Here is a 13,005-nt window from a genome sequence, read left to right on the forward strand (position 1 = left end):
CTGACCCAGCCAAGGTGGTGATAAGCATGCACATCCACAATGGGGGGAGTCAGTATTCCCACTCTTATCTCCACCAAAGCGATTATCTCCTCCAAACCCCCCATTTACAATACCTCTCATCCACATTCTGTTAGACTACTCCTCTACACATAGAATTTCCCATCTACCATTGACTACCTTACAACCCACAATTATCCTTAAGCATTCAAAATCTCCAAAATTTGACACATGAGTGACTCATATGTGCGTGTCATTTGTGCATGACACAAAACTCTGGCAAGCCTAATGACAGCGCTGGCAGATCAGACACTGTGAGAACAAACATTCTTTCAAGGCAAATTCTCTTTCCCTGGTGCTGCACCATCACCTAACAACATAATCCGTTTTGGAAAATGAACAGTTTTATTTACTAGTATAAAATGACTACATTAACAAATGTGTTGTCTGCTAATGTGTTGGTCATTTCTCTGTAAAGCATCTTTGTGACAGGTCTCTATTGAAAGCACCATACAAATAAAATTGATTTGATATATTTGATTCATTAATTAATTGATGCACATGGTCTAAAATATGAACACTGCTGGACAACAAGCAGAGAGCTCAGCCACAGAGAACATTAAAATAAAAAAAAGTTACCGAAGGACTGTAGTAAAAAAAAAAAAAAAAAAGACAGAATATTTCATCAGTCCGACTGCATCCAACCAGAGCAGGGGCTGTAATTAGCAAGACTTAAACTCTTAGGTAGAAGTGGGTCAGCCCTCATTAATAAGCAACTTCTGACACACGGTGACCCCGCACCTTCATCAGTAAACACAAGAATCTGCAGGGGAACATGATTCCGGAGGCCAGGAATAGTGGTGGCGAATTGGTAATATTATTCAGCAGGGGGGACAAAGGGTCGTTTCATTGGTACAAAATGAAAATATTCTGAGGCGTCTGGCCTGTGTGCTGACCCTCCGAGTGGCTGGCATGCAGGAAGGCTCCGGCAGAGGCGGCTAGAGCTTTACGGTGCCAACTCTGTTTACTCCGGGTCTGGTGCCAGGTGTGACAAATAAGCTTCGACTTCCAGACCACAACTATTAGGGCTAATGAATTGCAAATAATTCTCAATGAACCACCATTTCCGCAATGCTACATTGCTTATTTGCTCTGTGTTTTTTGTCCAATCCATGGTCACTGCTGATTTACTGCATCAATGTAGGTGAAGTGCCAATGTCATAAGCTTAGTTTACATATTTACAGCTGGATACTGATGCAATTTTGTTCCCAAGTGTACAACAGTGGCACCCCAGCTGCAAATCAAACCCTCAACCTTTGAGTTACAAGCCCAATTTCCTGACCACAGTGTCATCTTCAAACACTGTCAAACTCAGCCCTGGAGTCCCCCTGTGAATGCAAGTCAGCCGTTGATCATTTGGTCGTTTCTTAAATTTTTGAAATCACACCTTCCATAATTTTGGCCTCAGTATGGCTCATTTTCATTTAGTCTTTAACCTCATTTCACAGATGTTTTCCATTCACTAATGAGGTGTGGAAACCTTCAGCTGGGAGGACTCCACTGAGATTTCACCTGTAACTCTATGAAGTAAACAACTCAAAACATATATTCTTTGAAAATAATAATAATTTGATGCATTACAGAAAATGAAAGCATTCACTGCATAAGAACTGGCCCTAACAGATTAGAATGCCCTTACATGAACATGAGATATCCATTCATGCATATCCACTTCTGACAGTGAGTGGTCTTAAGGGGGTAAGTCATCCCACATTAAACAAGCATAATGTCTAATTAAGAACAATTAACCCCTTGGTACACTTCAGGAATGGCAATTACACTCAGGACGAAAACCAACATACATGGCAGGGGCAGGATTCTGAGAGTCCCTGATTTAGAGGACGTCCCGACACATGCGGATTTGTGCAGAAGAACGAGACATATTTTTAAATTAATTTATACAACCTGTAAATGCATTTGCTTCTCACCAATGGCTTATCATCTGAAGTGGGGGAGAATGGCATGAGGTGTGGGATGACAATTAATGTTTCCAAGCTTGTCTAATATATTTGCCCTCAATGTATTTGGTTGACAGAAATGGAATCTTTTGGGCCTGCCATGTTTCCCATGCGGTTTATGGAGTTGCCACCCGGCCTCAAATGGCATCAATAAGGAACAGGTGTTTGCTTGGGAAGCATGGCGGAACACTCTCCTTGTAAACACTACATAAACTGGCTTACACTTTCCTGGATTTCCACAACAATTGTTCAACAATATTTTCTGTCTGAGCAGATGCCATCGATAGCAGAGACCCCCCCCTCCCTCCCCGTCCCCCGCCCCCGACACACACACCAACCCATTTGGCGCTGCACTTTGATCACCTGATATTTTTGAAAAATAAATCAAAGAACTGTGTAAATTGGGGTGTCTGACCCCAGCCAGGTAGTTTTCTTTTCTGGAGCAAAGTATGACAAAGGCCTTGATCCAATCAAGCCAAGTAAGTGAAAATGTTTGTTTTCTTCCCTCTGAAAAGATAGTTTGGCAAGTTCATTTTGGTGATAGCTGAACCCTAACCATTTTTGAAGAAAGGCTTAAGGATAAAGGTTGGTGGGTCTTTTTTGTAATCCCACCACTGGGTATACATGCGACAGTAGGCACTTAACTATTTCCTATTTATTGGGTTGTTTCTTTACTCCTTGTTTGTAAGGATGAGAATTATATCACCCCTGTGTTCACAAGCATAACTCTTAGTGATACATTTGCTTTGACACTTTGACACAAATCTTTCCATCTCATTTATGCAGAGACAGTTGCATCAGATTTACTCTCTCCTGCCATCACACTAGGGCTTAAGCAAAAGGATTAATATAAGGACAGGAGCAGCAAGGGAATCAAACCAAAGCCACTGATGTGAATGTAGAAACTGAAACGATTCTGTTCTGAAGCTCCTGATGCTGCATATGGGTTTGTGATCCCAACAAACATGCTCAAACCTGGAGGGCTGACTGGTGTTAATGAGTCACCTGCATTTGCAAATGCTTTTCGTGCACGCCAAATTGGATCGGATGCCCACGTCACACAGATGTTGAAACTAATGGATCATCTAACTGTCTTCACCGAGTTTGACATTTCTGAAATGGATTCGCTCTAAAAGGAATTCCTAATATTTTTTTTTCCAGAAGATGAGGCGGGTTGGGATTTGTGGGGGGGGGGGGGTAAGTGGGAGTAGATGACAGATGAGGCTGTCATTTGCAGCTATGGGTTAATGAGGTGTAATTTTCCGCTGTGTGACAGGCTGTTCACATGTCTCACTAGCCACCTTTTCTCCAGTCCGGAGGAGTATTAAGCTACCCGACCATGATGTGCTCTACTAAAGTGACCAGTGCCCTTCCATTCTCAATATTGGTTCAGTTACACTTAATGTTTAATGTGAGTGTGTGCATGTGCATGAGTGTGTGTGTGTGTGTGTGTGTGTGTGTGTGTGTGTGTGTGTGTATATCTGCAGATATTTTTTTGTCGGGGGGAGGGGGAGGGGGCACCTTTCAATGACAGGACCAGAATACTATTCTGAGGGATGTGGGTAAATAACTGTTGCCGTCTACACAGGTATCACATTACAATGAAACAGCAATAGTTTTGTGTGTATAACTGCAGTATTATGGTAATATATTGTGGAAGAATAAACAAGCAGAAGAGAATATAAAACAAGGCTATGACAGAGGTCCATATCCGGAAAATGTAAACGAAGATGAATTACGTTGGTAACCCTCCACTGACCAATCATTAACAGGTTTCATAACAGCTGGATCAAACTGTGTTGGTTTAATCAATCAAACCTGTCAGACGCCACTTAGCAAACAATTTCGGCAATATCACCTCAATACAAAAAGAAAAAGAAAAGAAAACAACATTCCATACTACATTTTTGGGAAATTTACTTGTCAGCTAAGATCACGGTACCAGTAAATTGATATCGATGTGGCAACAGAACGGGCCTCCACAGCAACTTACGTTGTCTGGCTGATTTCCTGTTATGTTCACTTGACGGATGCAGTGATCCACAGCGGAAGAAGCTAAAGAAGGAAGGGACTCTTTTCCAAATGTGCGTTATCTGCTTCAGCGGCTCAAAGCCACCCAAAGACCCGTGCGGCTGAAATATTTGTCTCTGGAATAATTCATCATGTTACACGAGCCAACTGGCAGATTTATTTTCTTTTTTGTTGAGGAAATGATCACGCTGGGCTTGTTGGAGCCCTGCCACTAGAACTGATTTCTATTATTTTGGACAGGTCCTCTCTGAGCAGTGAGCAAGGTTTTTAATTTGAGATCTGAAAAACCTCACTAACTCATTTACAGCTGTGTATTTTCCTGAAGTACCACACAGTGCTGTATAATATGCCCAATACACTGGCAAAGGACCCCTTCCAGCCGTGATTCATCACTTAAAATCTATAAAAATAACGCATTGCACATGACTGTATGAATTAATGGCTGAATAAGCTCATTGGGAACAGAAGAAAATGACAGTGTTCACAGCCATTCAGCAAACGAGTTCAGCATTTTTAATGAACAATAATTAAGGGTTCCTGAACTGAGACGGTGTAGTTCCACTACAATCAAGCAGAACAGAAATCCATACATGTTTTTTTTGCTTACATTACTGATAAGCTAAATTTTTCTGAAGTATTTTTCAATAGCCCATGAGATACATGAGCAGCCGATTTTTGATCTGCTGGAAACTGAATGGGTTCTTTCTTCTCATGGGCTACCAAAGATTGGGCTACCACTCAAATTGCCCTGTAACAAAGGAAAACCTAGCAAGACACTAAAGAAAGGCTTAGATATTTCCAGGGTCTGTTAACCAAGTTTGGTTTGCGACATTTGACAGAAAGGAAAAATTGAAATGTGAAAATATCATCACGAGAATAAGGCTGAGAACAAGGCGTTTCCCAGTCAAGCTTCGGTATTTGCCATGTTATCACAGCTTGGTGACACGCTCAGCGAGGTTACACCCTTCTGTACAAACACAGCCCAAAATCATCAAATTGCAGGGCTCTCCCACTGGACTGCCTCCGAGCCCCGCCCTTCCCCGCTGTGATTCTGCCCTGTGCCTACAGCTGCCCCCCCCCCCCGCTACCCCGAGCCTATCCCCGGCTTATTTATTTGAGGGACCGTTCCCACCCCCGCCCCCACAGGATGTCCTTGGCGGCGTTAATCGCAGCGATCCATCTCTCTGGCAGGACGTCCGAGCGGCCGCGCGCGCGGGGGATTAAGACGAGATGGCCTCCTCCGATAGCGGAGGCGGATCGCGTGTCCCTCGGCTGTGATTACAGCGCGCCACGCCATCTTTCAGCCAACAGCCCGCCACTGTAACCACACAGCTGAAGAGCTGCAGAAAACACAATGGCCTCCTATGGCTTTTTTTAACGATCACACCAACCGATTATATACCGAATACAGTTGCATTATGACATATCATTAAGCACTTTGAGTTCGATCAGGAAGTACCCTTTCTGTGAAGTTAATTTTGCATAACCCATTTAAAAATTGAATTGGCAAAGTTAGTTGTCAAAACAATGACATTGATCAAATATGTTTGCAAACTTTTTGGTTAAAAAGGTAAAAGTATGGCTAAAAACAGGACAGTGTGCTCTTTTAGATCCCAATCCTGTGAAAGCAGAACAGGTAGCTTGCAGGTCTGAGCATCTTTAAATATGGCAATCTACGTATGTTGCAAACAGCTGACAACCACAAAATACGCCATTATCTTTCTAGTACTGGATAACAGATAGGAAATGCATTTAATATTATCAGGAACTGCCACAAAGGACCACAATTGTACAGGAAATTTTTTTAACACATATGAAGTGTTAGCAAACAACATCACCTTAACAAATTGCCTAAATCACAATGGCCAAGCATACCAAGCACAAAATTATGGTCCCTCAATGCATACGCAATTGATACCCAAACAAAAAGCTCTATTTTTAAAGTTTATGGAATTGACTTCTGGAAAAAGTCATCTGAAATTGAATCAATTTTTTACCCAGACTAATTGAGTTAAAAACACCACCTGTTCTTTCGGTCTGATGCTTAATATCTGAAATCTTCAGAGAAGTCTGAATTAAGGACCTGTCATGGAGACAATTTAGTCACCAGGCAGGGTTATAAGGGGGCTTCCAGCTAATACACTGTGTTCCAGTGTAGTTACGAAGCTGGTTTTGAAACTTAACCATGACTACACCCACTGTGGCCAACACCCACAGGATGGCACACCACTGTTTGTAGCCTAACTTAAGAGGAGGGTTTCAGTCAGCAGAATTGCCCTCATCTCAATGCTGACCATCAATGACTCTTACACTGAATCAAAGATGTGCATATTTTGGCCTTTTGTGTGACACATCCTGTAAAAATGTAAGTCAGTGACGTTGTGATAGACTGTGGCCATGATCTATAGCAATACTGCCCAAATTTGGGCCTGGAGATCTGGCTTGCTAGTTTTTGTTCCAGACAAAAATAAAACGCAGTTCCCCAAAAGAAGAACAGTCATTTCAACCATTTCAGTCGTAGAGACTTTACATCCAAAGCCACATAACAAGCTATATGTAATATGTAGCATGTATATTCAGACTTTCAAATCAACTGGGTTGCCTGGTAATGGCTTCAACCGCAAAGTAATTAAACATTTGGGACAGAGTTAAAAAACGAGGCCTTTTAATGGCATCCAACCATGGATCGAGAGCAATAATTGTGTGAGGAGGAAAATGCCCAGACTTCCCGCAGCACTGCGAAAGGTCTCATAGTCCTTCCTCAGGTTGGGGATTAGACTGCAGGCTGTGGACTGCTTCGCCCTCTCTCTCACGTCATTGGCTGGCGCGGTGGAGCTTCAAAGTTGCGGCGCTAACAATGCACTGAAAGATTTGAACTTTGATGTAGTGTATCATGTCCTGGGGGGTTCAGCGACATCTCTCCCCCTTTCTAGCTTGCGCTTGCGGCCGTCTCTGACCACCTCTGTGCCAAGGTAATTTGGGGCCAGACAATGTTGGGGGAGAAATTGTATTATCCTGTTCGAATCACGGTGCTGTTGTCCAGGGGCTCTGTTGCTCACCATGACAACAGCGGACTGAAGCCCTGCGGGAGGGCATTTTCAATTTTGTAGGGCTAGAAAATAAATACTTGGCACCAAAAACTGACCAGCTGCCTTCACCCCTCAGCACGTGTCACACACAAAAACAAAAGCCTGTGTGTAAATCCTGCAAATCTACTCTAAGAATTACTGGGACACACCTTTTGTTTTCTCTTGCCCGTAAATCTTTACACCTGAGAAAAGCTGGGGAAAATGGCATACCTTCCCGTCTTTGTCAATATCCTCCTCCTCCTCCTCCTCTTTGGCTGCGTCCAGGTCAGTGACTCCCCGGTTGCACTCATCCACCATACTGTCTGACAGAGGCGCTTCCTCTGCATCAATATCAGTCTCCTCGGCCGCCTTTTTCTCTGCACCTGTTAACTGCCGAGCTGAGGGATGAAGATGCACCATCAATAAAATGTCACACATACTCCGCGAAACAAAAGTGAAATATAAGTGAAATGACACCTGCGATTCAGTCAGAGAGAAGAAAAACAGGGGTTCAAAGATGAGCAGACTACTAATTTGCAGTTCATGACAGGTAAGTCACAGGTGCATCACAGAAACCAAAATGTCTCTCAGAGCACTTGTAAAATCCAACAGTGCCCTTCTTCAAGGAAGTTCCCTGACAGAGTGCCAGGTGTTTCAGAGGAACATCAATACCCTTCAAATGAGATGTTTACCTGGGTACATTGTAGAATCAGAAGCAACAAATGTTCTGCCCATAACAAACAGCAGGACTATCACATAGCTGGGTGAAAGAGATTACTCTGTTTCTATGTCCAAGTGTGTGGAGGGTTCAGAGGGATCTGCGTTTGAAAACAAAGCTATGCCAGCTGGCTGACAGATGTGACCACCGGGAAGGGAAGTTCTTAATAGTGGTTCACTTTCCCCCTTTTCATTGGAGCGTATGTTAACAGTGTTTGTATGTACAGTGATTAAACAGGTGTTGTTATAAGCATGTGAGACATGTTCCTAGTGATGGTCCCAAATTAAGAGCAGTCCAGGGACTCCATGAGGTGGGTGCACACTGGAGCAGGTGTCGAACACCTGTGATGCCACGTGGGTCACCTGGTGTAGAGTTGCTGCTGGCCTTCTGGCTGTCTTCGTCCTCCTGTCCATCAGCATTCTGCTGAGTATGCTGAAGGCTCAGTTTATGACACACCTCGAACGCCTGGCCCACTGTCCGTACAATCCGCATGGCCTGGCTCTGGGGGAGTGGTGAGGCAACACGGTGTTACAAGGGAGGTGGGGCTGGGGGAGGGAGGGTCATTAGCCCCATCCTGGCACAGTGTATGAAACATTAAGTGCTGCTGCCAGCCAAATGTGCAGCCATTTTGATGTGTTTTATACAGGACTATACAATGGAGTAAACGGCTATAGCATCCCAGGACTAGTTTTTCATAAGGAAGGAGAACAAGGCAATCTATATTCATAGTTGAATGTCTGTGACATCTGCATTCTGGAATTTCAACTTTTGACTTTGTTGCACTTGGAAATATGCCACCTCCTTTGAGCCAACAGTTAAAGTTAAATACGATCATCTGACCAAATCAAATGTTTGAGAGTAAAAGCTTTCCACCTGGCTACACATAAATTAAGCAGATTTGATGAATGAATGCTCTGAACTTCAAAGTGGATCTAGAGGAAGTTGGGGGTCATTTTTACTAGTGAATGCTGGGATACAATGCCACTGCAGTGACATGATGCAAACAAAATTACACCAAGGATAAGCAAGACCTCTAGCAAATGTGAAATGCCACCACCTATTAAAAATGAAAGCATAAGCCTCAGAATCATTTAAGAGAATAGCACCCATCTTAATTCTACACCCTAGAAGAATTAAGATGGGTGCTAATATCCATTTGTATGTTTCTTTTTCACTGCAAGTGCAAGAAATTGATCGGTTACTAATGTGAAACAAAACCATACATTTACTGAAATTAGTCTCAAAAGGAACATTGAAAACAACACGTGGACAAAGCAAAATCAATAATATTGTTACTGCTCCATTGCCTAATCTCCAAAAGACTACAGGTTGTCAATACAAGGTTATTGATACAGTTATGTATTGGTTATCAAATGACAATTAGCCTGGTCATTTTATAATTACTTTGAATGATTTCTGGAGCTTGAGACCGTCACGAATATTGACGCTGCTCAGTTTAATGAACCGGAGAAGCTCCCCAAACTCAGGAGACTTATTGCATCTCTGAAGTCTTGGAACAAAAGGAAACCTTTCCCCAATAGACTGCCCTGTCCTACAGATGCATTTTCACACAGAGAAATCAATACAACCCTCTGCAATTAAATGAGGGAAAACAAAGCCGAAGTGACACCTCAGTTGTGTACGGCGCACTTCCTTTTTCATCCTCTAGTTTTATGCCCTTTTATGCAGGCCCAAGGTGTACCACGTAAGTGCATTTATTATGCTTGTCAATTATGAACCCATATGCCCTTCCCTACATAGCGGTTATGTGTATATTGTCTTGCCTTCTGCAATGATATATTATGATATTGATCTACATCCTCTTTCACAGACTGTGGATACGGGCAGTTTTTTTGTAATTGAATATAGAATCAAAGTATACACCCTTTACACTCTTTTGGATTCAGTTCCAATCATTAGCAGGTGCCAGTAATATGCACAGCCTTTGAATAGAAATCACATGAATATTATGCCTTTGAAGCCAGAGTTTGTTTGTGAGAAAATTATCATTTTAATGGCTGCTATGTGTGTCATGATCTCTGCGACCACAATTATGATCATGCTGCAACTCCAACAACCATAATTATACTTTTATTTGATTAATTAAATTAGAAACAGGGCAAATCCTTCCATACTCTGCAATCACTCAGCAGCCATTCTTAAACTATACAAAAAAAGCATATTTTAGCAAAAGGATAAAAATATTTTGCCTAATTGCATAATGTCTGGCCTTGGTCTCCATGACAAAAAAAATCCATGAATCACAGTGTACATCTATAGCTACAGCTTTAAACCAGAGACAAAAGTTAATCAGTATCTAATTATCCTATATTATTCAAATTAATCTACTAATATATCAATTGGATAGCTACTCCCACAGTACATGCCACTGTTCCTGACACCCCCAGCCGAAAAGGTTACAGATTGCTAATGAGAGCCTCTCTCTTCATGCCAACTGTTTCAAGTAGCCTGTAATGCCAACCATTGCACTTTGTATTTGACGGGTGCCACAGTTTCTCTGCCACTGTAAACCCCCACAGAGCATTGTGGGACACCATGGTGCCATTAATGACTGGGAATCTGTCCTGACACCAAGAGCTGGTTCCCAGAGATCCCATTACTTAACAGTCTCCTGGTGGAACTACTGGGAGGATCCGCCAGGCTTTTTCAAAGGCGTTTTAGCCCTAGTTAATTTGAGCCAATTGCTTAACTTTGGAGCCGGGCGGAAGACGTGCGTTCAGTGCGAGGTGCACAGAGGAGAAAGCTGGCAAACGGCTCAAACGCACATCCAAACTTTAAGTTAGCTCAAAAAGAACAAAGAAATTAAACCCGCACATACTGCTGAAGCCTCGGTGTAATTAATCCAATTTAAAGCCTGAAAAGCCTCCGTGTGGGATTTAAACATCAAACATTTCTTGAGCGCCCAAGTACGTTTAATTCCCCAGGAGCGAACCTGACTTCTTTCTTCCGTGTCAAATACGCACCTGATGCCAGAAGAACAAAGGCAGTTTTGCCAGCTGTGCCACATCCTGTCTCATTGACCACGCCTCGCACTGCAGAACGCTCTGGCACAGGATCAGAGCGCAGCGCCACAGCATGGGGTTTGTACCCTGACTCAGATAAACAACACTGAAGCAGTGCGCTGAATGTGTCTGCGCCTTTCAATTACTTTAAGCAGCCCACAGCCTTGGCGTTGGAGAGCCACAAAAAGGCAGCTGTTTTTTTTCTTTTCGTTTTCACCTTAACAGAACCCAATTTAAAAAAAACAAAACACAAAAACAGATGAGTCCAATGATGAGTTCAACTGATCAATTAAGCAATGAAAGAGAAGAGTAATCACCAGGACCAGGACCACCGGAGATAAGGATAACGGTTTTATTAATATATTCGTTTGACTGTGATGCGTACGGCTTTATTTCCTGGAAAGCAGTCTCCTTTGTTGCCGTGTAACAGCAGTGCACCGGGGGTCAGCGGCAACACTGTCAAAGGGGGACGGGCTGGACATACTGAGAAAATCATAAAGTGAGGGTGGGGGCAGTGGGGTCATACCTTCTTTTTCGATTTGAAGACATTGCAGCGGAATACGTTGCTCTGCCCATCTCTCGCTATATAACTGAAGATTTTCAAATCCTGGGAGTCGTGCGAAACGTAGAATATCCTGCAGACAGAAATAAAGGTCGTTATTCAATGATGTAACCTTCCATAATTGCTCAAGAAATCCACTGCATCTCAGAGAATAATCCTTAAGTGAGGATTATTCCTCAGTGAGGTTTGACATCAACAAGCATGTTATATGCTTTTTCTTTATTGACAAATTACTGAATTCTGGTATAATTCTGACAATAAATCCATGGCTTCAGGCAGAAGACTAGTATTGGGTCACTGTGCAGAGAAGATGGGAGCAAGTTGCATTACAGAAGGTGATCCGTGAGCTGCCTATGACTGGAGAGTCTACAGAGAAATCTTTAAGCACTTCGAATAAACTGCAAGCTTGCAACAGGGTGGAGAAATACATCTGAAATCCAGGTGGAAAATCTTTTCATTTTTTACCATGATACCCATCTACACAAGCACAAAGAAATTCCCACAGGGGAAGAGCTAAATTAGGATGCCATTGACAGGGCTGTGTGTGACTCTGCAGTGACAGAGACCCAGACAGACCAAATAACAGGAAAGGAAGGCTTTCGCGAAAGTGCTGGGAGGGAAGGGGCAGGAAGATGATTAGCTTGCCAGTCAGAGAGCATCATCTACTCTGCAGAACGGCTAAGCGTTACAGCTTTTGTCTGGAGAACTCAAGACGTTTCACTGGCTTCAATCAAGCGATCCGAATGGCATATTTGCATTCCACGGAAATCCAATTCACTGAGATCCAAGCCTTTTTTTTCTCTTTTCATTAAATCCAAAAGCACTCAAGGCGATTTCAACTTGCAAATTATAGCAAGCTTGAAATTGCATCTCAGACATGTCTGTTATGAAAGCTGGAGGAAAACAATGGGGTCAATTACCGCTGCCATGGTTTACCAGAACTGATGAAAAGCTATCTGGTATCCACGGTACGCCAAGGCTGGAGCCGTTTTTACCATTCAATTTGAATAATGGGTGCTTAATCATACTCTGATGGGTTTTGAAAAATGACTGTTATATGCTGGATATTTCAACTGAAGCGGTGGTAACATTTGCCCAATAATGTCCTGATACTCCCTGTTTCAATAACAGGGATGTATAAAAGGATAAAAATGGCACGCTGCAGTTATAAAAAATGTAGTCTGCACAGCTACTGAGCCAATATACAGTATAATCTTCAGGGAAGGAAAATGAGACCACAAATGCCACTCTGGAGTGAATTAATTTAATATGGACATGCTGCCGTCTCCCCAAAACTGGATCAACTGACGTTCGATTATCTCTGCAAAAAAAAAAAAACAAAAAAAAAAAAAATAAAAAACCTGACATTTGGAAAAACTGTGGTCTGCAGCCAGAGCGAAGCCGAGCTCTGAAAAGGCTCCTATAATACATGGTCACTGCTCATACTGCACGAACCCACAAACTGCCCGTGGGCATTAACAGTCAGCCCATGCTTAAGAAAAGGGCTCTAGGCACTTGAAAACAGAAAGAACTTCCTCATTACCAGCATAAGATTCAAAGGCTAAAAGCTTATGTTTTTCCACTCCT

The 13,005-nt window shown here is 42.7% G+C and overlaps 1 protein-coding gene across 3 annotated transcripts in view; it reads right to left on the minus strand.

Annotated features, from left to right (window-relative positions):
* Nucleotides 1–13,005, minus strand: part of LOC135256586 (carboxyl-terminal PDZ ligand of neuronal nitric oxide synthase protein-like) — a 74,982-nt gene that overhangs the window by 23,910 nt on the left and 38,067 nt on the right. For all 3 annotated transcript variants that reach the window (XM_064338508.1, XM_064338510.1, XM_064338509.1), the window contains 3 exons: nucleotides 11,383–11,491; nucleotides 8,196–8,334; nucleotides 7,347–7,513 (listed from right to left, as the gene is read on the minus strand). In XM_064338508.1, coding sequence (XP_064194578.1) covers nucleotides 7,347–7,513; nucleotides 8,196–8,334; nucleotides 11,383–11,491 — 415 coding nt within the window. The remainder of the gene's footprint in view (nucleotides 1–7,346; nucleotides 7,514–8,195; nucleotides 8,335–11,382; nucleotides 11,492–13,005) is intronic.

The sequence above is a fragment of the Anguilla rostrata genome, chromosome 6, assembly GCF_018555375.3.
Source record: "Anguilla rostrata isolate EN2019 chromosome 6, ASM1855537v3, whole genome shotgun sequence".
Lineage (NCBI taxonomy): Eukaryota > Metazoa > Chordata > Actinopteri > Anguilliformes > Anguillidae > Anguilla > Anguilla rostrata.